General features: G+C 38.4%; 1 protein-coding gene across 16 annotated transcripts in view; it reads right to left on the bottom strand.

The window, feature by feature from the left end:
• Positions 1-24,257, bottom strand: part of ank1a (ankyrin 1, erythrocytic a) — a 129,863-nt gene that overhangs the window by 33,073 nt on the left and 72,533 nt on the right. For 8 of the 16 annotated variants that reach the window (XM_088335817.1, XM_088335816.1, XM_088335819.1 and 5 more), the window contains 25 exons: positions 23,838-23,936; positions 22,076-22,174; positions 21,761-21,859; positions 21,237-21,596; positions 18,003-18,101; positions 17,829-17,927; positions 15,965-16,162; positions 14,413-14,511; positions 14,238-14,336; positions 14,031-14,129; positions 13,700-13,897; positions 13,315-13,413; positions 13,150-13,248; positions 8,936-9,133; positions 8,757-8,855; positions 8,469-8,567; positions 7,835-7,933; positions 6,895-6,987; positions 6,727-6,799; positions 6,604-6,624; positions 4,895-5,015; positions 4,668-4,746; positions 3,044-3,156; positions 2,738-2,962; positions 1,343-1,497 (listed from right to left, as the gene is read on the bottom strand). In XM_088335817.1, the coding sequence (XP_088191943.1) occupies positions 1,343-1,497; positions 2,738-2,962; positions 3,044-3,156; positions 4,668-4,746; positions 4,895-5,015; positions 6,604-6,624; positions 6,727-6,799; positions 6,895-6,987; positions 7,835-7,933; positions 8,469-8,567; positions 8,757-8,855; positions 8,936-9,133; positions 13,150-13,248; positions 13,315-13,413; positions 13,700-13,897; positions 14,031-14,129; positions 14,238-14,336; positions 14,413-14,511; positions 15,965-16,162; positions 17,829-17,927; positions 18,003-18,101; positions 21,237-21,596; positions 21,761-21,859; positions 22,076-22,174; positions 23,838-23,936 (3,121 nt within the window). The remainder of the gene's footprint in view (positions 1-1,342; positions 1,498-2,737; positions 2,963-3,043; positions 3,157-4,667; positions 4,747-4,894; positions 5,016-6,603; positions 6,625-6,726; positions 6,800-6,894; positions 6,988-7,834; positions 7,934-8,468; positions 8,568-8,756; positions 8,856-8,935; positions 9,134-13,149; positions 13,249-13,314; positions 13,414-13,699; positions 13,898-14,030; positions 14,130-14,237; positions 14,337-14,412; positions 14,512-15,964; positions 16,163-17,828; positions 17,928-18,002; positions 18,102-21,236; positions 21,597-21,760; positions 21,860-22,075; positions 22,175-23,837; positions 23,937-24,257) is intronic. The other 8 variants (XM_088335824.1, XM_088335829.1, XM_088335828.1 and 5 more) reach the window with 4 other exon arrangements.

Genomic DNA, 24,257 nt, shown 5'->3' with positions numbered 1-24,257 from the left:
TAGTCTGCCAGAAACACATAGCTAATCATGGAGCAAAAGAGAAGTTGGCATCTTTTAAGGCCCTACAACAGTGGTCGAGAAGCTTTCTTACCCTAAGAGCCATAAAGGCAAAATAAAAAGTTTTTGAGAGAGCCATACCATATATTTTAAGACAAAATTCAACAAAAAACGCCAAACCCTCTCACCAGTCAAAAGGTGATTCTTCAGATGATTTTAATTCACAGTGTTACATTTGATTGTTTGATAATATTTATGAAATAATAATAATAATGCCGGAGCCAGTGTTTCATATGAACATCAATATACCACTTAGAATTTGTCTTCCTCCCACAGTGTCATTTTTGTCCTAAATAATTGTTTCAAAACGAAGTGCAAACAAAGTTCTTTGGTCAAAATGTCACAAAATACTTTAAATGAGAAAGATATCTCCGCTTCAGACTCTGCTGGGTGAAGAAGGCAATGCGTGAGCTGTGTGCATGGCTACGCCCATCCTACAGCTCACACAAGCAAATTGCTCTGGGTGTTTTGGGCTGTTTGCAGTTTGTCTTGTGGATTTTCATCATAGTGTCTCAACAGTGAACATCCATTGTTTATTGAGATTCCATGTAAAGGATTCTTTAGCGATGTACAGCCAATGATGTGAGACCCCGACTTTCAACTGCAGTTAAAACTATGCCCTGTATACACTGGACCAAACCCTTCTTGACTTTAATGTTGCTTTGGCTTCGCATGGACAAACGTTGGCTTCGGGCACGGCTGCATTCATCCATCCATAAATCCATCCATTCTCCATAGCGAAAATACAAATGATCCTCTTTTAGGATCATTTGGCCAACAAAATAGGCCTACAAAATACTGAAACAAGGGGGGCCGTTTATATCCAAATATTTGGATGTGTGTCACCAATAGCGAATGGTGGGCAGGGCGTGGGGAGAAGGCGTGGCTTTTACAGGAACCAAAAAAAAAAAATCAGTAGGGCAGACTAATGTGAGTATGGAATTTAGAGTAAAAGAGTGCTGAATTTTGGTCTTTTTTATTTTTGAAACAATTTTTGAAATACCATGCAGAAGAAATATGAAGGATTCATCGCTTCCACAAGTCCACAAACACTTATTCTACCATTTATTTTATATGTATTTTTTAAGCAGTTTTAGAAGATCGGCTAAATGTGAGTATATACGGCAATTCGCAACTAAATTTACTTTTGGGTGTCAGAAATCTGAAGGGTAATGCAAATTTTCTCTTTTCAAATGAAGTAGCTTTTTTCAGTAACACACCCAACACTAATCAGCGTGTGTTCATTTGGGAGGACTTTCATTATAACCTTAAAATAAAATCGTACCTTCATCCATTCCATTGAGGATAGTTTCAAGAACCTCATCACCATAGCGGTTGCGGTGTTCTTTCCAAACAGATCCATTCTCACTCCTTAGCACCACAAGCTCTCGATCACCTCGACCCAGGGCAGCAAAGTGGGGGATCTCCACAATTACTGGGCTGTCACGGGAAATTCAAACATTTCTGTAAACATGATCCCATCACAAAATATTCAACTGCAGTACCTCATCAGGAAAACCTTGAAATAAATTGTATGATTGTTTATGATGATTTTTGCCATTTTTTGTGTGTGAGTCTGTGTATGTGTGGTAAGGGGTTGGGGTGACTAAGTAATGAAAAAGTGTGCATATCATTTAAGTGTTCTTCCTAGCAGGAATTACTATGCATCCATCAAATTAAGTAGCGGGCAAACTATGGGTCCATTAAGTACATACTAAGGTTTTTTTAATCGAGCCCAGCGAGCAAAAATGGTAAAATATCATATTATATATATATATATATATATATATATATATATATATATATATATATATATATATATATATATATATATATATATATATATATATATATATATACACACACAGTATATAAAAGTAGTAAATAAAGTGCTACTAATAAAACAAGGGTTTTTTGTGCCAGCACTGTTCCGATTGTTCCATTAACGCTACAGAAATACTAAAATAATACTGAAAACTACTACGAAACTATCTATACTATAACTAACTTATTAAATGCTTAAAAAAGGGACTTAATATATTATTTTGCTTCATATCTGAAAAGAAAAAAAAACAAAAAGAGATCTGAACTACAAATAGGATATTAAAATACTACTGCAGTAACACTGTATTACAAATGCACAACTACAGTAATACTACAAAAATAGAACAGAAATACTTGAAAACTATATATCAAATTAAGTGCTTAAAACAGGGACCTTATATATGAATTTGCTTGGTGTTTCTGGGCATTCTACTTGAGCGAGGTTGTTGGGGCTGTGGTTTCTTAAAAAAGATTTTCTGTATCATGGGCCAGTGTAATGTCTGTCAATACCATCCAGTGTGATTAAAATATCAAATTGAATATGCAAATAAAATGTACAGACTTCCTACAACAGTAGCCATTTGTTTTAGTGTAACTCTTCGTAACATTTATAAGCAATCGTTTGCGCCAACTGGAGCTTTAGAGTTCTCAACACAATTTTCTTATAGTTTTATCAAAGTATCGAAGGAATCCGTAATCAGGAGAATATTTTGATAGCATCTGTTTTAACAGTATACTGAAAGATGAATCATTCTAAAACGAGAGAATACCAGTTTGAAATGTACATGTCAACTGACCCTTTGGGCTCTGCAGTGTTAGAGCTAAAACGGAGCAAAGACAAGAATTGCTTCCTCACCCAAGGAACTGCATGCCAGCCGGGCCGAGAGAGATGATTCTGCTGGCCAGGCCTTCTCCTTCCACAAGCGGAGGGGGGCTGGTAAGCTTTTGCGGCTTCACCAGCCGGCAGGTGATGCGGGTGGGGGCCGCACAAGTCCTCGGCGGGATGATGACCCGCAGGCCGTTGTGCCGACTGCCCCTCATCGAGCCTCCGCGGGCATCCACCATAAAACTCACCAGAAACCTGCCGTTGCACATGAGGAATTTTGTTTTTTTCTCACAGGCCGATCTCGGCTAAGAGTTGTGAATGTTGTGCCGAGCGGACCCTGTGTGTATGGGACTTGCAACTGGGCTGACATTGTCGGAGGTTTCGGTTGCTGGGCTGCTGGGAATCAGGGAGTCTTCATCGTAGTCTTTTGGCAGCGGAAGCGGTGCGTGCTGCAGACGTACCACAAAATCAGCATGAACTTGAAAAATATTCAACGGAAATATGTTTCCGCCCAAATCAATGTATGACCGACCCCGAGAAACTAAACTGATATGTTGTAGATATTAAGAGTAAACACAGACAGACCTTCCCACAGTCATCTCTATTGAAATGCTATGTTTCAATGTGGACCACATTTCCACATTGACTCTGAAATATTAATTAAGAAAGGTATATTGCAGAAATAAAAATTCAGATGAACCTTATTTTTAATATTATATACCTGTTGTACAGTAATCCCTCACTAAAAACCGGTTCACCAGCTTGCTACTTAACAGATTTTCATTTTGCATTGTGTTCTACAATCTCATTGGCTAAACAGTCCTTAAGAGAGTAGGTATTAGTAAAAAAAATAGATACATGTTTAAAAGTACAATATACCATACTTAAATTTGTTGAACGAAAGGTTAGGGCCTGTTAAAATAGTGTGTTCTTTGATTTTAAAGTATAATAGAGAATGTAATTGTATAATAATTGTGATTTCGTAAAGGTTTCTACTTCATGGATTTTTCCTACCATGTGGTTATTGTTCATGAAACCAGGCAGTGAACAAGCAGCATCCGTCAAAACTGAAAATTGCTTTGTCAAGGCCGAATTTACTGTATTTATTCAAGTGTAACACGCACACCTTTTTTTATTTATTTATTCATTTTTCATCAAGAATCGGCATAAGGTTTGTTTTCTCTTCTGTCAGCTCAAATTATGCATTGTAAGTGACAAATGGTGAATACATCCAACCATTATTAAATTCAATTTATTGACAATGTAAACGATGAACACAATTATGACGTAAAATTTTCAAGGAATACATTCAATGTCGATTAATGTCTGATTCATCATCAGATACAACAAATTGTTGTTTTCCTCGTCATCCTTTTTTGCCTTTATTTATATCTTTCAGGGAGACTTTCTGTTTTCTCCTTTCCCTAACGTTTGTCTCAGATATACAAATAAATACGTTAGTGGTGCTTTTAAAAGATTGTACATGAAATCAAAGATGTAGACTAGCTTATTGCATATGTTCATATAAGCAATATTGACAACATAATTTAATGATGGTTAGAGAATAAACGTAAAGCTTTAGGTCTGACACATTACAAAAATAGTCATATTTAAGTACGCTAAAACTAAATTGACTGTTTCATGTACAGTAATAATTTTTAAACCAATTTTTTTTAGAAAATATATTTTTTCGAATTATTTTTCTTATTTTAGTTTGCAGGACCAAGGAGAAAAACAGTTTTAAATAGGGAAACAAAATGTAAAAATAGGGAAACAATTAAAAAATTCTACTCTGAACACAGACATTGTCTACTAATAGAACATAATTTTTCACTGTACAGAGAAAATCAATTTGTTGATAGTTCATCCTTTTTAATAGACAGTAAAAAACACACGAATAACCAAAAACAAATTTCATCATGAAAGATGCAGGTCGGTGAATTCATGATATGTGCCTAACCTGATCTAATTCATGCTCTTTCAGGATCACAGTCTCAGGTGAAACACGGGGGATCCTGGGAATGGCTGGAGAGTAATTTCTGTTGAATGAGAAACAAAGCGAAAATCAAAATAAGTCAATTTCACTGGCACTCCCCATTGTGTTTCTGTTTCCCAAGCAGTTAGTAATCTATATTGAGTCCCAAGCTATGCAGTTAGGCTCTCTCCCCTGCATCCCAGCCCCCTTACGCTGTTCCCAGCCCTCTCTCGTACTCCAGTGACTTCTTAGGGGAGAGGAAATCGTCATCATGGTCTTTCATGTCATCCATCTTCATGTACCTGGCCCCTTCGGTCCCCAGGAGCTCCTCTCCTTCACAGAACAACATGCCAAAGAGAGCGAACACCGAGGTCAGGTTGGTCAAAGCGCAAAAGGGGGAAAAAGAGAGAAAAAGGAACGGTGTTAATCAGGCTTTTGACATCATGAAGAAAGGGCGATATGAATCAAATGATCTGCAATGCAACCAACGACATCAAAACAAAGACTTCAACGATGGAAATGTTTGATGAAACATCCCCTCCCAAAATCTCAGCAGTCACGCCAGGAATGTAGTCAAGACATTACAAATGAGGATGATTACAAGAATAAAACTCTTCAGAACTGAAAGTCACATAATTTGTGTTGATTACTTACCCCTTCAAAGCATGTTTTACTCGTAAATCAAATGTGAGACAAAAATTGTTTGGAGAATGTTTGCATCTTCTAGAAAGTACTCTCTTTTTTACTAAAGTAAATTTTGAAGATATCTGATTGAAATTCAGTCATTCTTCTAAGATAAATGTCGACTAAATTGACCAGGTGATACAACTAAAAAGGAAAGAACAAATGCTATTACTGAGTTCTCCCACATGGTGACGTACACACCTTAAATATCAGGAGTTAAGAATGGAAGCTTAGAGTTTTCCTTCCTGCCTTCCTTCCTGCCTTCCTTCCTTCCTTCCTTCCTTCCTTCCTCCTCAAATAAAGATACATAAACCAATACCAAGTACCTTTCAATTGTTACATCACAACTGTACTTAATTGATGCATCATGAGCGTCCTGTATATCTACTACTGTACTTTGTTAATGGAGTCATCAAACTTCATCCAAAAATAAAAAAAAACAGTATTTATCTCAATAATAAGCAAAAATAGGTTAATTATCATATGAAAATGCATTTTAAAAAATATTTGTAGGTCAAAAAAGTTGGATTTATTTTACATAACATGAGGCTCACTTAGAAGGAGCTGGCATGATTGCTTACCATCTTGTTTCTACAGGTACCTCAAAAAAACAAATAGTCTTGTGAGATGTCGGGGGAAAAAATGAGATGAAAAATGGTGCAGTTTGGTCACATTGATTCTCTGTAGTTTATATTCATACGTATGCTTTGTAGCACTCGTTTTTGTTTGTAGTGAAAGATACGTTGAAATCTAGTGTTCAAATATTACACACTGTCCCTCTAAGATACTTTTGTATCATTGGAACAACAGTACACATGATTCAAAATACAAGGTACTAGTACTAGAGTTTTATAATTTTGTAATTGTGTCAGACCATAGAAACATTTATTGGAAAATATTAGATATGCTTGTGTCATGTTTGTCCTCTTAAAGAAGCAATATAATTTTCCATTATCAAACCTTTTTGAAAAAGAGCCAGGGGACCACTAAGGTGACTGACACCCGATATAGAGCAATGCAAACTGGTACACAACAAATGTTTTCATCCAAAATTCTTTCCACAAACTAAAGTTAGTAAATTAGTGCTAGTGCAGTGAGGAACACAAGAAAACATCACAATCTAGCTCCAGCATGGAAAACAATGGAGAGGGTGAGCTTGAAATGGAGACGAGACGCATACTGTACTTCATTACAGCGGCCTCCCAACGGCACAATGAGATAAAAAGACATTGCGTACCTAATGTTAGCTGCGCAAGTCCTAAAAAGTGCAAAGAGTAAAATAAAAAAAATAAAGAAATTAACAGCTGCAGGGCCATTTTCACATTTAATAGTAACATTCAACCAAGTTTTGGTGTCGTACCTTCATCCTCTGACACATCCAGTATTTCATCTACTGTTTCTGGGAAACTCATACGGTGTTTTTCTGTTGTAGTCTGGAAGGCATAGACACACAAAATAACACATATAAACTTTTTTTCTCACTTGGCTGTCCATCTCTAAACGGGACCCAAATTTCAAAACTTCTCACCATGGAAACCGTCTCCTCAGTCACAAGTTTTAGCACGTCAATCACGGAAATGTAGCCCAGCCTTTTGGCGATGGAGAGCGCAGAAGTTCCATTCTGAGCACAAATCAAGAGGTAAGATCTTAAGCCCGGATCGGGCCTAAAATATCATTACGTTCGGGTGGGGCCGGGCTTCTTTCTTGCTGACTTTTTTAAGAATAAATATAATTTTTGCCCATAAAAAAACAGAAGACGCCTCAAAACATCACATACTGCACAAAACTCTTGTCAATTCAAAGAACAGCTTGACTCTCTTAAAGTGTTGTGCTATATTCTCAAGGACATACTGCGGCTGTGGTTTATGACCCATATTTAAACCCGTCAAAATGACGGATGGCCTCAAAATGTTCCCGTCAACTCTTAAAATCTAAACTCTAATAAAATCTGTCAACGATGGAAAATTAATAACCTCTGCAGACACAGAAAATGTAAATGTTTAAACCGTCTTGTCTGTCTTAGATATTGTTACAAAAAAACCAGGCTTGAATTTGTTATCAAAAAGAGACTCTCCTCCTCCTGAGTCCTCACAAATAAAATATGAAATTTGGGGTTTGTTTCTGGCTTGGTCGTGCAAATCAAGTTAATGGTTGGGCTGGGGCTGGATTTTTTCAGGCCTGGTCTTAATTCTACACAAATCGTGATCAATCCTGGGAAATGTTTCGCTAATACTTAAATGACTTGGTCCCCTATTGGAAATATATTTTCACCAACAGTACTTGGTGCGGTGGGTGGTTACAGTCAGTTCTGTCACAGTATAGTGTGTTCCCATTGACCAATTTACAGCATCTGGTATTCACAGGCAGTCTCACATCTGAGTACTAACCAAGCCCAACCCTGCTTATCTTCCCGAGATCAGTTGTTTTCAGAGTGGTTTGGCCCTAAACAAGGTTGCTGTCATGCTCACCGTTGTGATTTCATTGGGCTGAGCTCCGTGCTTCAGAAGCAACGTGACGATGTCGGTGTGTCCTTGCTGGGCGGCCTGGTGCAGGGGAGTGTAACCAAGCTAGACAAGATAAGAGAGAGTCATTTCTTACTTCCTTAATGCACTGATGACAGCTGAAAGACATTTGACTAATGTTATTCCCTGAATGATTTATTACATCTTTATCACTCAAGCATCAAATCACTTACAACTGCCCACTTCCTCTTTGTGACCTTACGCACTCATATATCTAAAAAGGTTTATTCTACACGGATACAAAAACAAAAATTGAAATAAATAGGTAGTATATTTTGTTTATAAAGCATTAAGTATACAAATTCATGCTGACAATGGATTTTTGGCCAGGTTCCAGACACATTTTTTTTATACAGGCTTCACTTTGACCTTCCTAATATCTTCATAAAAGTGCTGAATCTTTTCCAAAATACATAACTTGTGTTGACATAAACACTATAAAACACTATTTAAAAAAAAGGGATGATGCCAAGGCTATTTCTGAGCTTAGTGCCAACTATCCGATGTATGTATTTGCAGAAGAGCTCGACTGAATGAGAAAATAGTCATTTTATTTACTCCAAACGGAAGAGATGCTTACCCGTGTTTTGCTGTTGACATTGGCCTGTTGCTGTAGCAGAAACTTCACCATTTTGATATTGCCATAGTGACATGCTACATGGAGAGGTGTGTAGCCCATCTGAAATAACATATTTCCAATTAACTGGATGTTCACATATTTCTTGTGTCTGGTCTATATCTATGACTTGTACGCAGTGAAGTGCATTGATTCAGGCTATTGTATGTCACCAGTATGCTCGGATATTGGACTCTAGGTATGTATCGCTGACTTCTGAGAGATCTAAAATACGGTTTTAGGAAACCTTACTCTGGTGGCAGCATGGACCGAAGCGCCTTGTTTCACTAAGATGTCAGCAATGCCAACGTGTCCCTCCTGTGCCACAAGATGGAGCGGTGTCAGTCCACTCTGTGGGGTGGAAGAGGAATATTAAAAATAAATGATACACGTTTTGAATCCTACACACACATGAATGTATTCAAATTTGCCTTATTGCCAAGGTTGACATTGGCTTGTTTGGAGATGAGCAGAGAGACCATGTCGGGCCTCCCTTCCTGCGAGGCCAGGTGGAGAGGTGTGACTCCCTGCAGAGACTCAGCATTGGCTGAAGCTCCGTACTGCAACAGGCTGTTAGCCACTTCCATCTGATTCTGCTTGGCAGCGATGTGCAAGGCGGTGTAGCCATTCTAGGAGGGTTAGACACAAATGACTCACTTAGGGCCCGGTCACACAGCCTTTCACGGGCGTATCGAGGTTGAATCACGGCCAGAAATTTCTGCCTGTGAAGCAGACGCTGTTGGACGCTTTGAGATCGCCATACAGACGAGATACAGCCGTGCTTTACACGCGGTCGGAAATTTACACGCGGTTGGCCGCGCGAAAAAGTTTTGCGCTGCTCAAAACTTTAGACCACGTGTAACCGCGGGCGGCACACGTGGTACACACGAGGTAATGACGCGGTACAGACACGGAACGACGTGTTACGGCCGCGGCCAGGGCGTGGTTACACGCGGGTAGGACGCGAAATTTTAGCGGGTAATCGTGGGTGGAGCACGGTCATGGCACGTTTGTTCTGCGCCTGTATCGCGGTGTTATCACGTGAATTAGCGTGTGTAAGGCGTGTGACGGTCAAACGCCTTTCTCCGCGTATATACAGCGCGATTTGCCGAGCACACGTCAGTTGTGCTCGAGACGTCAAGGGGTGAACATGGATCCCCGTTACCGTAGTGACCTCATCTTAATACATTTTTATTTATTGACATTTCTTTTCATTTCATAACATGATAATAAAATAAAAATGAAAAACTATTACAATAATAACATATTGGCTTCTTCGGTGCCATAGCTTGAAATCTTGATCTTCACGGGACTGTGTCTTGAGCGGTTATGATTTCTACAGCCCGGTGTTATGCCGAGAAATGCATCCCCGCCGAGAATTGAAAACCACTTTTACTTCGTTTTATCTCACTTTTATATCATTTTTCGAGAATGTGATGGCGAAGATATAACCAAAACCACTTCGACTTGCATTTGTTGGGAATGTATACAATTTAAACCATTCTGTCTTTGTATTTGTTGTGAATGTAATCGAACGGTAATGCACACCGTATATAAATCACTTTTGAGAACTGTTATTCACTCTACCATAAAGCTTATTAAGCTGAAATAAGCTTTATGGTAGAGTGCATAACAGTTTCAATACGAGTGATTTGAATAGAAAAGGGCAAAATAAACATGTTACCTGCTCAAAAGTGATTTATATACGGTGTGCATTACCGTTCGATTACATTCACAACAAATACAAAGACGGAACGGTTTAAGTTGTATTACATTCCCAACAAATGCAAGACAAAGTGGTTTTGGTTATATGTCCGCTATTACATTTCTGAAAAGTGATATAAAAGTGAGATAAAACCAGGTCAAAGTGGTTGTAGTAGCCAGGGGATGCAAATCTCGGCAGGGATGCATTTCTCGGCACAACACCGGCTCGGCAGCTTTTATACCCGTGGTCCACACGCGGAAATGACGCGATGAGGAAGCGGAACAGTCGCCAGTGTCTGTTTTGCGGGCATACCATCGATGAACAGCGGGTTGGCCAATTTTGCGCATTTTCCATCGCGGGCAACCACGGGCAAAAAAAAAAAAACGCAAAATTTTACCCACGATACAGACGCAAACGGCTGTGTGACCGGGCCCTTAGCATAAATCACATGTACTCTTTGAAACTATGGTAAATTCCGGACTACAAAGCCGATTTAAAGTCTAGTGCAAATTTAAGGAACAAATTTAATACTTTGTTTTACAAATTGCAATGGCGATAAAAATTCACCTCCATTTCTTACATTAAAAAAAAATAATGGGGAAATGTCTAGAGGGGAGATGTGAGACATTGTGCCGAAAATTAAAAAAAACTTGTTTTGACTGTGTTTGCAACCTAAATCAATTGGCACAACAGTCAATATTTCATGAATTTGCATTAACATATACGCAGGATTGACACAAAAACATTCTCAAAACACAACTGTAACTGTACTGTACTGATTGAAATTCCGCAGCTCTTTCAATCTCAACAGCCTTTACACTTGCTATACCATGCAACTGATCTTAAACTCTCACATCGCTTGCGCAGAAGACAAAGTGATAGAGAGGAGACAAAGTATTGCTACAACCACATACAAAATGAATGTACTGTACATAAATACTTTGAATGTTTCTAACTAGTAGTGCCGGCTGACTGTGTCACAGTCCTGCACTCAAGTTTGGTTGTCCTTACCTTACTTGGTGACCCTCTCCTGGCTCTAATTTCTCTCCCCCCCCCCCCCTCTCTCTCTCTCTCTCTCCCTATATATATATACTGGACTGTCTCAGAAAATTAGAATATTGTGATAAAGTTCTTTATTTTCTGTAATGCAATTAAAAAAACAAAAATGTCATACATTCTGGATTCATTACACATCAACTGAACTATTTCAAGCCTTTTATTATTTTAATATTGCTGAATTTGGCTTACAGCTTAAGAAAACTCAAAAATCCTATCTCAAAATATTAGAATATCATGAAAAAGTATACAAGTAGGCTATTCAACTAATCACCTGAATCATCTAATTAACTCGAAACACCTTGCGAGGGTTTCCTGAGCCTTAAAAACACTCAGCTTGGTTCAGTAAACTAAATCACAAGTATGGGGAAGACTGCTGATCTTACTGCTGTCCAGAGGACCATCATTGATACCTTCCTGATGGAGGGTAAGACACAAAAAGAAATTTCTCAAAGATCAGGCTGTTCACGGAGTGCAGTTTCAAAGCATATCCACAAAAAGTCTGTTGGAAGGGAAAAATGTGGCCGGAAACGCTGCACAACCAAGAGAGATGACCGCAGCCTTAACAAAATTGTGAAGAAGAGCCGCTTCCAGAATTTGGGGGAGCTTCAAAGACAGTGGGCTGAAGCTGGAGTCCAGGTATCAAAAGCCACAGTTCACAGACGTGTCCGGGAAATGGGCTACAATAGCCGTATTCCCATGGTCAAGCCACTTCTGAACTCAAGACAACGGAAGAAGCGTCTGACTTGGGCTATGGAGAAGAAGCACTGGACAGTTGCAGAGTGGTCCAAAGTCCTCTTTTCAGACGAAAGCAAGTTTTGCATTTCATTTGGAAGTCAAGGCGCCAGAGTCTGGAGAAAGGCTGGAGAGGAGCAAAATCCAAGTTGCTTGAAATCCAGTGTGAAGTTCCCACAGTCAGCAATGGTTTGGGGAGCCATGTCAGCTGCTGGTGTTGGTCCACTGTGTTTCATCAAGTCCAGAGTAAATGCAACTGTGTACCAAGAGATTTTAGAGCACTACATGCTTCCATCTGCTGAAAAGCTCTATGGAGATGAGGATTTCATTTTCCAGCATGATCTGGCACCTGCCCACAGTGCCAAAACCACCAGTAACTGGTGCACTGACCATGGCATCACTGTCCTTGATTGGCCTGCTAATTCCCCTGACCTGAACCCCATCGAGAATTTGTGGGGTATAGTTAAGAAGAAGATGAAAGACACCAGACCTACAAATGCAAATGAGCTGAAGGCCGCTATCGAAGCATCATGGGCATCAATAACACCTCAGCAATGCCACAGGCTGATTGCCTCCATGCCACGCTGGATTGCTGCAGTAATCCGTGCAAAAGGATTCCCAACCAAGTACTAAGTGCATCAATGGACATTTTCAAATGTTTGATTTAGTTTTGCTGTTATAAAATTATTTTTTTACTTGGTCTGAGGAAGTATTCTAATATTTTGAGATGGGATTTTTGAGTTTTCTTCAGCTGTAAGCCAAAATCAGCAATATTCAAATAATAAAAGGCTTGAAATAGTTCAGTTGATGTGTAATGAATCCAGAATGTATGACATTTTTGTTTTTTTAATTGCATTACAGAAAATAAAGAACTTTATCACAATATTCTAATTTTCTGAGACAGTCCAGTATATATATATATATATATATATATATATATATATATATATATATATATATATATATATATATATATATATATATATATATATATATATATATATATATATATATATACTGTATATGTATCCCATCCGCTAAAAAAAATCAAAAAAATAAGCTGCATTGTATTATTAAACAAGGTGTTTGTAGAAAAAAGGAGCGGCTTGTAGTCGGGAATTTACGGTCCAGTACTTGAGTATCCCGTACCCTAGCTGCACTGTGCGGGGAACCCCCTTTGCTGACAAGCAAGTTGACGACATCCAGGTTGTTGTGATGGACAGCGACATGCAGCGGAGTCAGACCATTCTGAAAAGACAAATACAAGTAAATACTTAAACAGTACTGAACGGATTTTTATGTTGTGGTTCTTACCTTCCCAGCAGCGTTAGGATTTGCTCCTCTTTCCAGCAGCAGCTCGGCCACATCCACCTTGCCGTATTTGGAAGCCACGTGAAGCGGAGTAAATCCTTTCTGCACAAACAACAAGAGTATTGGCCTTTTTGAAAATAAATTGGAAAAACGGATACTGTATAATCAATAATACGACCAAAAAATTCCTCATGGTAAACTAATTTGCTCAGTGGAGGTATTGAATCTTGAAACTTAATTATTTTTAACCTTAATATCAAATTCAATTGTAAAAAATGTGAATACAGTACTACATTTTTGAAGGTGCACCTTATGTCCCGAAAAATACCGTAGTTATTTGCTTATTTGTGTAATGCATTTATTTCAAATTGAGGCATTGCCCTCGAACCTTCGTCATCTTGGTTTGCTGTGCTTCCATGTCCAGCAGGAGACGAACCGTTTGCGCGTGCCCCTCACGTGCAGCGATGTGAAGAGGCGTGTGTCCTGCTGTGGTGGTGGAGTTGGGTTTGGCTTTGTGCTCTAACAGGAGTTTCACAATATCTTTGTGGCCCATTCGGGCCGCACAATGCAGGGGGGTTTGGTCATCCTAGCAAAGGCAGTAAGAATTGTGTTACTTCGCTTCGCAAGTTTGCTTCATCTACAGATTTTGAGTTATTTACTGTTTCCATCACATTTTTAATGTATGACTTTTCAAATTAAACTCGGCTGATGGAAACCACCTTGGCTTTGGCATCCACGGGAGCTGCATTCTGTAGTAAAAACTCTGCCACTTCAAGGTGTCCTGCTCGGCAAGCCATATGGAGGGGGGTTTCGACTTTCTGCACATGCAACACAATAACGACACAATCCACAATTGTATAGGATCACCATTCCAGGAACATTACTGCTGGATTGCTGATCAATTTTTCATTTAAGATGAAACTCACCACGTTAGATGCACTCGGCGAAGCTCCTTTCTGCAGCAGCATCTTCACAATGTTGAGATGGCCCATGAACGATGCCACATGCAACGGCGTCAAGCCAGACTGTGTCAAAAAAGAATCATCTTTAGAAGGAAAAACACCACAAAGAACTTTTTTTACTCGACTTTAAGAGTCAAACCTCAGTCACAGCTTCCAGTGATGCTCCGTGTTTGAGCAGAAGATCTATCACACGCAAGTGGTTCTTTTTACAAGCAATGTGCAAAGGAGTGAAGCCATTCTAAAAATAGAAAAAAAATGATATATTTCAATATGTTACAAACTGTAACTTTTTTTCTCCTATCCATAATTTTCAGTGTCAATCTATTTCAACCGGCCTTGTTCATTAAATTCATTTTTTGGGGATTAATAATTTATATCAGAACTCAAAGTAATAATGTAATTCAATTTACTTTTTTCAGTGTAGGAAATGTTAGCATCCTTAAGAGAAAAAAAAGCCCCTTCTCTCTTTCCTTTCTTCTTGTTTCTCTCCTTCTCTTCTCTCTTTCTCTCTTTCTACTTCTCTTTGGATTTCTTTCTTTCCCTGTCTCTTACTATTTCTATTTTTATCTCTTTTGTTTCTCACATGTTCTCTCTCTCTCTCTCTCTCTCTCTCTTCTTTCCTTTCTCTCTTTCTTTGTCCCACCCTCTCTCTTTTTTCTCCCTCTCTCTCTCTTATTTCTTTCTCTCTCTTTTTCTTTCTCTCTAATCTACTAGTCCGGCCCCCGAGAGAATGTTGGTTCCATCGTGTGGCCCCTGAATTAAAATGAAATTGACACCGCTGGTGTAAAATATAAACTCAATACCAACATAAAATGTATAAAGTATTTATTGAATGTCCTTTAAAGTCAGATTCATTATTAGATACAGCAGAGTTGTTCTCCTCATCTTGCTTCTTTGGGTTTGTGTATATCTTTCAGGACGACTTTCCGTTTTCTCCATTCTCTAACAATCGTCTATGGCAGTGTTTTTCAACCTTTTTTTGAGCCAGGCCATGTTTTTTACATTGGAAACATTTTGCTGCACACCACTAACCAATTTTTTTATAAAATGACACTGAACAGTATGTTTGATTACAATATAATTTATAATACCCCCAGTTTTTACAACACAGACACTTGACATTATTAAATTATAAAAAGTGACATTGGATAATTTCTCACAGCACACCTGACGATCTCTCACGGCACACTAGTGTGCCGCGGAACAGTGGTTGAAAATCACTGGTCTATGGTACAATCAGTAAAAATAGTGTGATGATGAGGTCCAATCTAATGCCTTTTCCTGTGATTAGGAATCAGCGAGTTCACCGCTGCGACATAGGTTTGATATGCGTTGCATCCAATGTTTTGCAGTTCTGGTCAGCGATATCTTTCAACTGATCAACAATTGCACTAATACAGTAATATACTGTGAAACCTCATGTAAAACATGCACCCAAACTTTGAGTTATTTTAGGTAAAATAACTGTACTCTCGCTCGCGTGAACTACACTGATTTTAATTCAAATGCACTGCCTCAAACGCCTGACTCATTCTCCTTTATCTACAGAAATCCCACCAACCCCTTCTCATTTTTTCCTTGGATCTACACGATTCACGTAGGTCACCCTTTTTTCCTTCAAAACGGCAAATTTCACCCAAAGTTTGAGGCTATTACTAGTCAGTGTAATTCTATGTTTTAACGTGACTGACCAGTGCCCGTGAGTTTGGTTTGGCCCCCTTGTCAAGCAGAGCTTTTGCCATTCGGTGATGTCCGCAGTGTGCTGCCACATGTAAAGGAGTCAGGTGATCAAGCGTAATGTCATCAATGTCTGCATTATACTGCAGAAGCTGCTTGACACAGTCAACGTGATCCCCTTGTGCTGACATGTGGATTGGAGACAGGCCGTTCTGGAAAACACAAATGGTGACGTTTAATGCACTTTATAGTTATATGTTTGACCAGGGGTGGGAAAACTAAAGCCTTTGACCTGAAGCAGTCAGTCTTCTGAATATTAAAAATATAATAACATGTATAAAATGGTCATAAGAAAGCACCAGTCCCGAGTGTGCCCAACATTCAAATAGCTAAATACATTTTTCTTTATTTTATTTTTTTTGCTACTTCATTTATCAAAATATTTCATGCAAGAAAAACACTATTGAGCTATGCTTACTACATTTTGAATTTTTTAATCCATTTTAATAAATGTGGTGATGAAAAAAGGGGACTTTTCTGTGTGTTTCAAAACCAAGTTGATTAAATTGGCTTTTCATAGACAAAAGAAGAAATCTAAAATGTACAAGAAGATGTCTGCATGTTTATTTATTCATAAATGCTATTGAAAAAATGTTCTTTATATGTTTGCATTCAAATTTTTTTATAGAAATAATATATTTACGATGAATAAAATCTTCTGTATTTCTTTCTGAAAAACCAGCGATGATATAACAAATTGGATTGGCCTACATCAGGGGTCTCAAATTGGCAAATGGGGGCCTATTGTAGCCCGCCGGGTGATAGTTTTGGGTCCCTGCCCAAATATTAAAATTGGAAGGGTCAGTGTGTATTCACAAAAAAAAACATTTATTTAAAAAAACTCTCATAAAACCCTGCATATTCTAGAAAAGTTGTCGTGTTTTTTTTTTCATAACCTGAAGCTCACTTAGAGGGAGCTGACATGATTTTCTCTCATCTTGCTGCTTCAGTTATCCCCCAAATCCCAAAACTGTGCGTGATAAGCCAACTGCTTCACAAGAAAAAAAGAAAAGAAATGGTGCGGTTTGGTCACTTTGTGTTTCCATAGTTTACATTCTTCCTTATGCTTTGTAGCACTTGTTTCTGGTAGCATTATACAATACAGCGACATCCAATGGTCAAAAATATTTTCTTATTTTTAGAACTTATCTTGTGTGGAAAATGCTATAATATATTCATTCATTCATTTTCTGTGCCGCTTATCATCACTAGGGTCACGGGCATGCTGGAGCCCATCCCGGCTATTTTTGGGGCAGGGGACACCCCAAACTGGTTGCCAGCCAGTGGCAGGGCACACAGAGATGGAAAACTCGCCATTTAACCTGACATCCATGTTTTTTGGATTGTGGGAGAAAACCGAAGTGCCTGGAGGAAACCCACGAGGCACGAGGAAAATATGCAAACTCCACTTGGGGAGGCTGGAAATGAACCCTGGACATCCGCATCGTGGGGCAGCGTCCCCACTACAATACATATTTTAGTACAATTAGAAAATATTTTTTATTAAAAATGTTCTTGCTGAAAACCTAATTTGGCCCCAGACCTTAGATCCAGCGACCCCCAAGTAAATTTAGGTTGAGACCCCTGGCATACATTATCTTTTCCCCTCATGTATTGTCAAGGTATTGGATATTGGATTTGAGACCGTCTCTGTAAACGCCAAAAATAAAATCAATATTTTTTACCCCTCCTGGCCCGGACTTTTTACCAATTTTTTAAGCCAAATCGGCCCGCCACTCAAAAGGTTTGCCCACTCCTGGTTTTGACGGATGTTATCATTTCTAAATTATGCACGGTGTGGGATTAAAAATGAATTACCTTGGTCTTAGCCTGGATGGGGGCTCCGCTGTCAAGAAGAATTTCTATTATTCTCACGTGACCATTCCTGGATGCACAGTGCAGAGGAGTGAGCTCATCCTAATGAGAGACAATATCTATTAATGGACGTGAATTACAGGGAGCGGATCCTAAACTGTGAAAAAATTTCAGTACCTTAGTCTTGGCATCTATTTGTGCCTCTCTATCTAGGAGAAGTCGGACCATAATCACATTCCCACGTCTGGATGCGATATGCAGAGGAGTGATGCCGTTCTACACGAACAGTTTTATACAATCAAGCACAAACACAAAAGATGCAAAAAGAAACATTAAAATATACCATGCCCTTGTTATAATGTGTTTCGACATATTTTTATGGAAACTCTAACAACTATAAAGAAAAGGCCAGGAAGACATGAAAAACCTTTACAAATTGATGGAACAGAAGAATAACATGTATATAAAGGATGCACGTGCAAAAATTGGCATGGTTCTCTCATGAGCACCAAAAATTGAAGCATAACAGTGCGAAAGGCTATCATTGTTCTGTACACTATAAAAAAAATCAATTATTACCTAATTTTCAAAACTCTTAAATCATTTGTATTTTATATTTTCAATACACTTTCTATCTTATTTTCTAGTCAGATAATAGAACATAACAATAATATAACTGAAAAGTGAACGCAACTGTCCTGTCAAGCTTGTTTTATAAGGGAAATATATTTTGTAGAATGTTTTTAAAAAAAACATAGCAAATTACATTTTATTTTCATATGATTTAAAATTTGCACATTCATGTTTTTGTTCTGCTTTTACAATGTAGTGAGTTTTATATTACTATAGTCTATCAATAATGCTTGCTTTATATTGCAAACCGAGACTATGTAAAGAGAAAACGGTAATGGAATACAATAAAATGTAATATAGATAGATAGATAAATAGATAGATAGATAGATAGATAGATAGATAGATAGATAGATAGATAGATAGATAGATAGATAGATAGATAGATAGATAGATAGATAGATAGATAGATAGATAGTTAGATAGATAGATAGATAGATAGATAGATAGATAGATAGATAGATAGATAGATAGATAGATAGATAGATAGATAGATAGATAGATAGATAGATAGATAGATAGATAGATAGATAGATAGATAGATAGATAGATAGATAGATAGATAGATAGATAGATAGATAGATAGATAGATAGATAGATTTTGAATGATTATTTTTCTTATTTTAAGACACTTTATTTTTTATTTCTAATTACAGGAGAAAAAAATAATCGTTCAAACAGGCAACATTATTAATTTTCACTTTTTTTACATTTTATTTTGAATATAATTAATGTTGCTCTCCTTTTATTGTAGAAATAAGAAAAATATAGTAAACTTACCAAATATGAAAAATAATAATTACAATATGCCAAATTTTCTTCCTTATATGTAAAAAATTACTTCATCACAATGTGTATAGTAGTAATTCTTACGTAACTTGAACGTGGTAGCTGAATTGAAGCCAGCCTGTTCTATTATTTAGTGCAAAAAAAGCACACAGACTTTGTACTAAATTAATAAAATTCCACTGGTCACGAGCTCTGGCACATCAATTATGAGCCTCCCTGTCTTTTTGGAATTGCAGTTGCTTATTTTTATAGGCCCTGTGGCATTTTGCCAAATTATAAGCAGCAAGTTAATGGAGGCTTTACTGGAATTGAGTTTTTTTAAATATGTTTTTACGGATCAGTTTAAAAAAGCCCCCGCGACCCTACTGAGGATAAGCGGTGCAGCTAATGAGATGAGATGAGTTTAAAAAAGCTTGAACAAAACCAACTCTGTTATTTGGAGAATCGTTATTAAAACAGTTTTAAGAATTGTGTTAAGTGTATTCTACAGAGCCACAGTGCAAAGCATTTTGGCATACTTGTGTAGTATGGTAGGAGCACAGCAGCAGACAGACAAACCGTTCAAAAATTCCGGAAAATCATTTACCAGTCTATACACAATCTGGAGGACAATACTCTTAGATGAAGCCTCTCAGATATTAGATAAGAGCCTTAAACTGATCCCCTATGTTGCTGTGACTTGTTTTTGCTTAGAATTTACTAACTAAAAGCACTCTTGCACACATTAACCAGTTCGAACCAGTTATGGCCTTTGGGTCAATGAACAGCACATTGGTGAGGCTGAGTTGAACTGGGCTGAGGTTCAGGCCGAAGCTTACATTGCCAATTTGGGATACTGCTGCAGAGCCAACACAATTATAAAGGACTCCTTTCACCTTGGCCACTACCACTTTCAATTGCTACACTTTGATAGGTGCCTCAGGCCACTTAAAACAGGGACTTTGGCTAGGTTCACACTGGAAATTGGACTTTTTTGCACGGACGCAACCTGTATCCAATCTGTTAAATTCTGTCTGAAGGGCACATATCCCATTTTTTTCCCACCAGACCCAGGCCATTCTCATATGTGGTCCTAAATCAGATACATATCTGATCTTTGGAATGCAACTGCTGTGTAAACGGTCAAGACGCATTTATGCAACCTGCATGCCATAGATAGGCCACAGATGTCACTATTTTGTGCTCAACGAGCGGGAGGAAGCGGACAAAACACAAAGAGCATTCAATGGACGGAAAGCAAGGTTTTGGATTTAACTAATTTGGGTGGAGAACTCTGTTCAGGTTAAGTTAAGTCACGTTTATTTGTTTAGTCGTAAAGAAGAGGTGTATGTATTTGATGCAGCTCCGTTCTGAGCCAGCCTCTGGCCTGACGTAGATAGGTGCTCCACCACCTGGTTGACATAGGCACCAACATCCTTCTATAGTTGTCCATGTTCAGCCTCTGGTAGCACAATAACTTTCATATTGCATGAGTATCCATGAGTACTTCCGCAAACACTGTGCGCATTCCATATGACATCACTTGTCCTCTTCTGCGCTGAGATATAGTTTCTTCCCCAGGGCCATCACCAAACTAAACGATATAAAAATATATCTTGCCTATGCATAGAAAATTGGGTATTCATGTCTTATTTCTTGACTTATTTTTGATTTATGTTAAATGTCATTGCAGTACTTTTTCATTGCACTATTGTTTCGATACTACTTAGACTAGTCTTTAAGCCATCCCTTGGAAATATTTTTGCTCATATATTTTAACATTCTTTTCATCTTATTCTTCTCTTTTAAGTCTTTATTATGTGTTTATCCTGGAGTGCCATGTCTAATGTCATTGTAAACAATGTTCACTGTGTTATCAATGACAAAAAAGACAATTCCAATTCCAATTCTACGTTAAAAGTCTAAATCTATATTGTAAATACAGATTTCTTGCAGGTCAGCCTGGTACATATATCCTAGGATAAACTTAGGTTCGACGAGTTATATCGTACTTTTGGGGTGAAATTGACATTGGCTCCTCTGTTGAGAAGAAGTTGGGCGACGTTCAAGTTTTCGTAGTGTGCAGCAATGTGGAGGGGTGTGAATCCAGTCTGTAAGGACATTAGAGTGGTTGTTTGATTATCTCTGGTTGAAAGGATTATATTAAAACCTGCAGCTTTACCTACCTTGCTGAGCACATCAGGGTTTGGGTCATTCTGCAGAAGCACCGCAGCAGTGCGAGTATCATCATTGCGCGCTGCAATGTGCAGCGCGGGGAGGCGCACCTTCCCTTTGGTGCCATAGTTGATAAGCAGGGCTACAATGTTTTCATGGCCCTGCTGAAGAGCCACGGCGAGAGGAGTAAATCCATCCTGTAAAAGACAGCAAACACTTAGAAGGCAGGTTAAATGCGATGCAGACAAATTAGAGCAACGTCAGCAATGAAAGCTGATGAGCACACGACACGATGGCTTGACAATGATTCTCGAGAGATTTGTCAGATTACTGATCGACAACACCTCTTGTTCTTGGGTACCTCGGTTGGGATGCTCTGATTAGCCCCGTTCTCCAGAAGAAACTTTACAACCTCTAGATGGTTTTCTTGTGCAGCCATGTAGAGCGGAGTGAAACCCTTCTGTCTCAGAAATAAACACACACACGCACACACACAGCAGAGATGCCAAAAGCCACAAGATAGAAAAGTTACAGATACACACACAAGGATGCACACAGAAATATAGAAGCAAAGACACGCGTGAACATCGCTATTGTCAATACAATACAATGATTTCACAGTAGGCGCCTGATAGAAAAGCAGCTGAGATTAAAAACTCACAGTACAATGCCTCACCTGGGACTGAGCATTGACGTTGGCCCCATAGTTGACCAGCTCTGTGACCACCTGCTCCTGCCCTGCCAGGGACGCGATGTGCAGAGCCGTGTTCCCTTTCTGGGTACACACAGATACACGGGAACAAGATTACACAGCGGCAGTAAAACGAGGTGTCCACTATGCTTGAACAGTTTGTTGTCATGGATGTTGGAATCACGTACCAAAGTTGAAAATTGGTAAACCGGTGGTTCTCAAAATGTGTACCCCTGGAGGTACATTAGGGCGCTCCAGAGGATATGCGAGACGATCAAAAGTCAATTTTAAACAATCTCCTTATTTCGGGAAAGTATATGTATCGAACATAAGATACATGAAAATTAAAAAATGTTTAATACTAATATTTAATTCTACTGTTCGGATTTTGGAGCTTTTTCTACCCACGGATGCCATCTTCTGGCCTGCGTGTGCGGCACAGTTCTGAGGTCATGAGATCGAACCTCCTGTGTGGAGTTTGCATGTTTTCCCCGTGCTTGCGTGGGTTTCTTCCAGGCTCTCCGGTTTCCTCCCACACTCCCAAAAACATGCATGTCAGGTTAATTGGCCGGTCCAAATGGTCCCTAGGTGTGAATGAGTGAGTGAATTGTCTGTCTCTGTGTGTCCTGCGACTTGCTGGCAACCAGTTAAGGGTGTCCCCTGCCCACTGCCCAAAGATAGCTGAATGGGCTCCAGCACCCCCACGACACTACTGAGGATAAGCGGTGCAGATAATGGATAATACTAAACTCTGGATGACTTGCTCTTTCCTCTGAGTCATAGCCACTACTATTTATATTACTAACATACTTATGATGAGATTTATTATCTAATATGGCAGATGGCAAATCTTTTTTATAATGTTCACTTTATACTTTCTTATGCTGCATTTAAAAGTAATATATAATAATATATTTTGAATGAAAAATAACTTTGAAATAATTATTCCTCTGCATTTTCCCCAACATTTTCTAACTGTTTATTGTTTATTGTAATATACACAAATCCTAGTTAGCATCATTTTTCGGCATATCTACTAATCTTTAAAAATTCTAAAAAAAAAAGTCAGCCAAAACAAATGAGACTACAAAGTTGAATAGATACAATCTGATAATTAAAAAAATGTATTTACTGCATAATACGTTTATTCTGCTTGTTTCTGTGTTTGATATTGGACACCTGTAACATTAAATGCATGCCAGTTCATATTTTGACAATCATTCCTCAGTATTGTTCGTTATTTTGACTATTATGCACAGACAATAATGTTGGTTCTCTTTGATACCCACACCCTATAGGGTGGATCTGTTTTGTAAAAAAAGATATTTCACAAAAAGAAAGGGCTCAGGGAAGGGTTTGTAGTTTGGCATTATGGGAGTTATTTTGTACAGACCTGTCCTTTTTCCCTTGCAAGTTAAAATATCATTCATAATTTATTTTCAACTAAACTATAGAACGTATATGTCGGTTGATAAGTCACCCCCTAAAAGTGTGAAAAACTCTTGTGGGGTACTTGATGAAAAAAAAAACAAGCTTAGAACCATTGATATAGATGATAGTTTGAAATACAGTTTTTTTTTTTCCTTCTTTTGCTAAATTCAATGATAATGTTACTGCATTTAGAATAAAATTCACATGCATTCTTTTGTATCAACATAGGTTTTACTGGGAAAAACACAGTCTGTACAAGAATAAAGATCTAAAATTGCAGTGCAAGAATTCATAAGCACATTGTTGGAGTTGTTACCTTTGTTGTTGTCTCCAATACAATTCCATTGTGAAGTAATTCCAGCACCATTTTGACATGGCCTTCTTTTGAGGCCAGATGAAGGCCATTGAGCCCATTCTAAAGGAAAAATCATTTTTAGCAAAGACATGGAACGACAAACAGACAATGTTTGATGAAACGAAAAAAATCGTTGTTCTTCACATAGAAACTGAAACCTTCATAAACCAGAGCAGGCCATTACTCACACCACAGAACACCACGGATCATTAGCAAAAACAAAGGGTACGAAGATGAAAATGAGAACGGAACCGTTTTCATTTGATTAATGATAATGAGAGCGGAAGAAACGGACGACGGAGGAGGAGGACTGGAGCGAGATGGCAGGCCGTTGGTCTCGTGGCCGGGAAGAATACGAGCTGTGTGGGATAGGTCTGACCT

The sequence above is a fragment of the Urocampus carinirostris genome, chromosome 5 (assembly GCF_059441175.1).
Source record: "Urocampus carinirostris isolate Australia breed hairy pipefish chromosome 5, RoL_Ucar_1.0, whole genome shotgun sequence".
Lineage (NCBI taxonomy): Eukaryota > Metazoa > Chordata > Actinopteri > Syngnathiformes > Syngnathidae > Urocampus > Urocampus carinirostris.
This window is presented reverse-complemented; position numbering and strand designations above follow the sequence as displayed.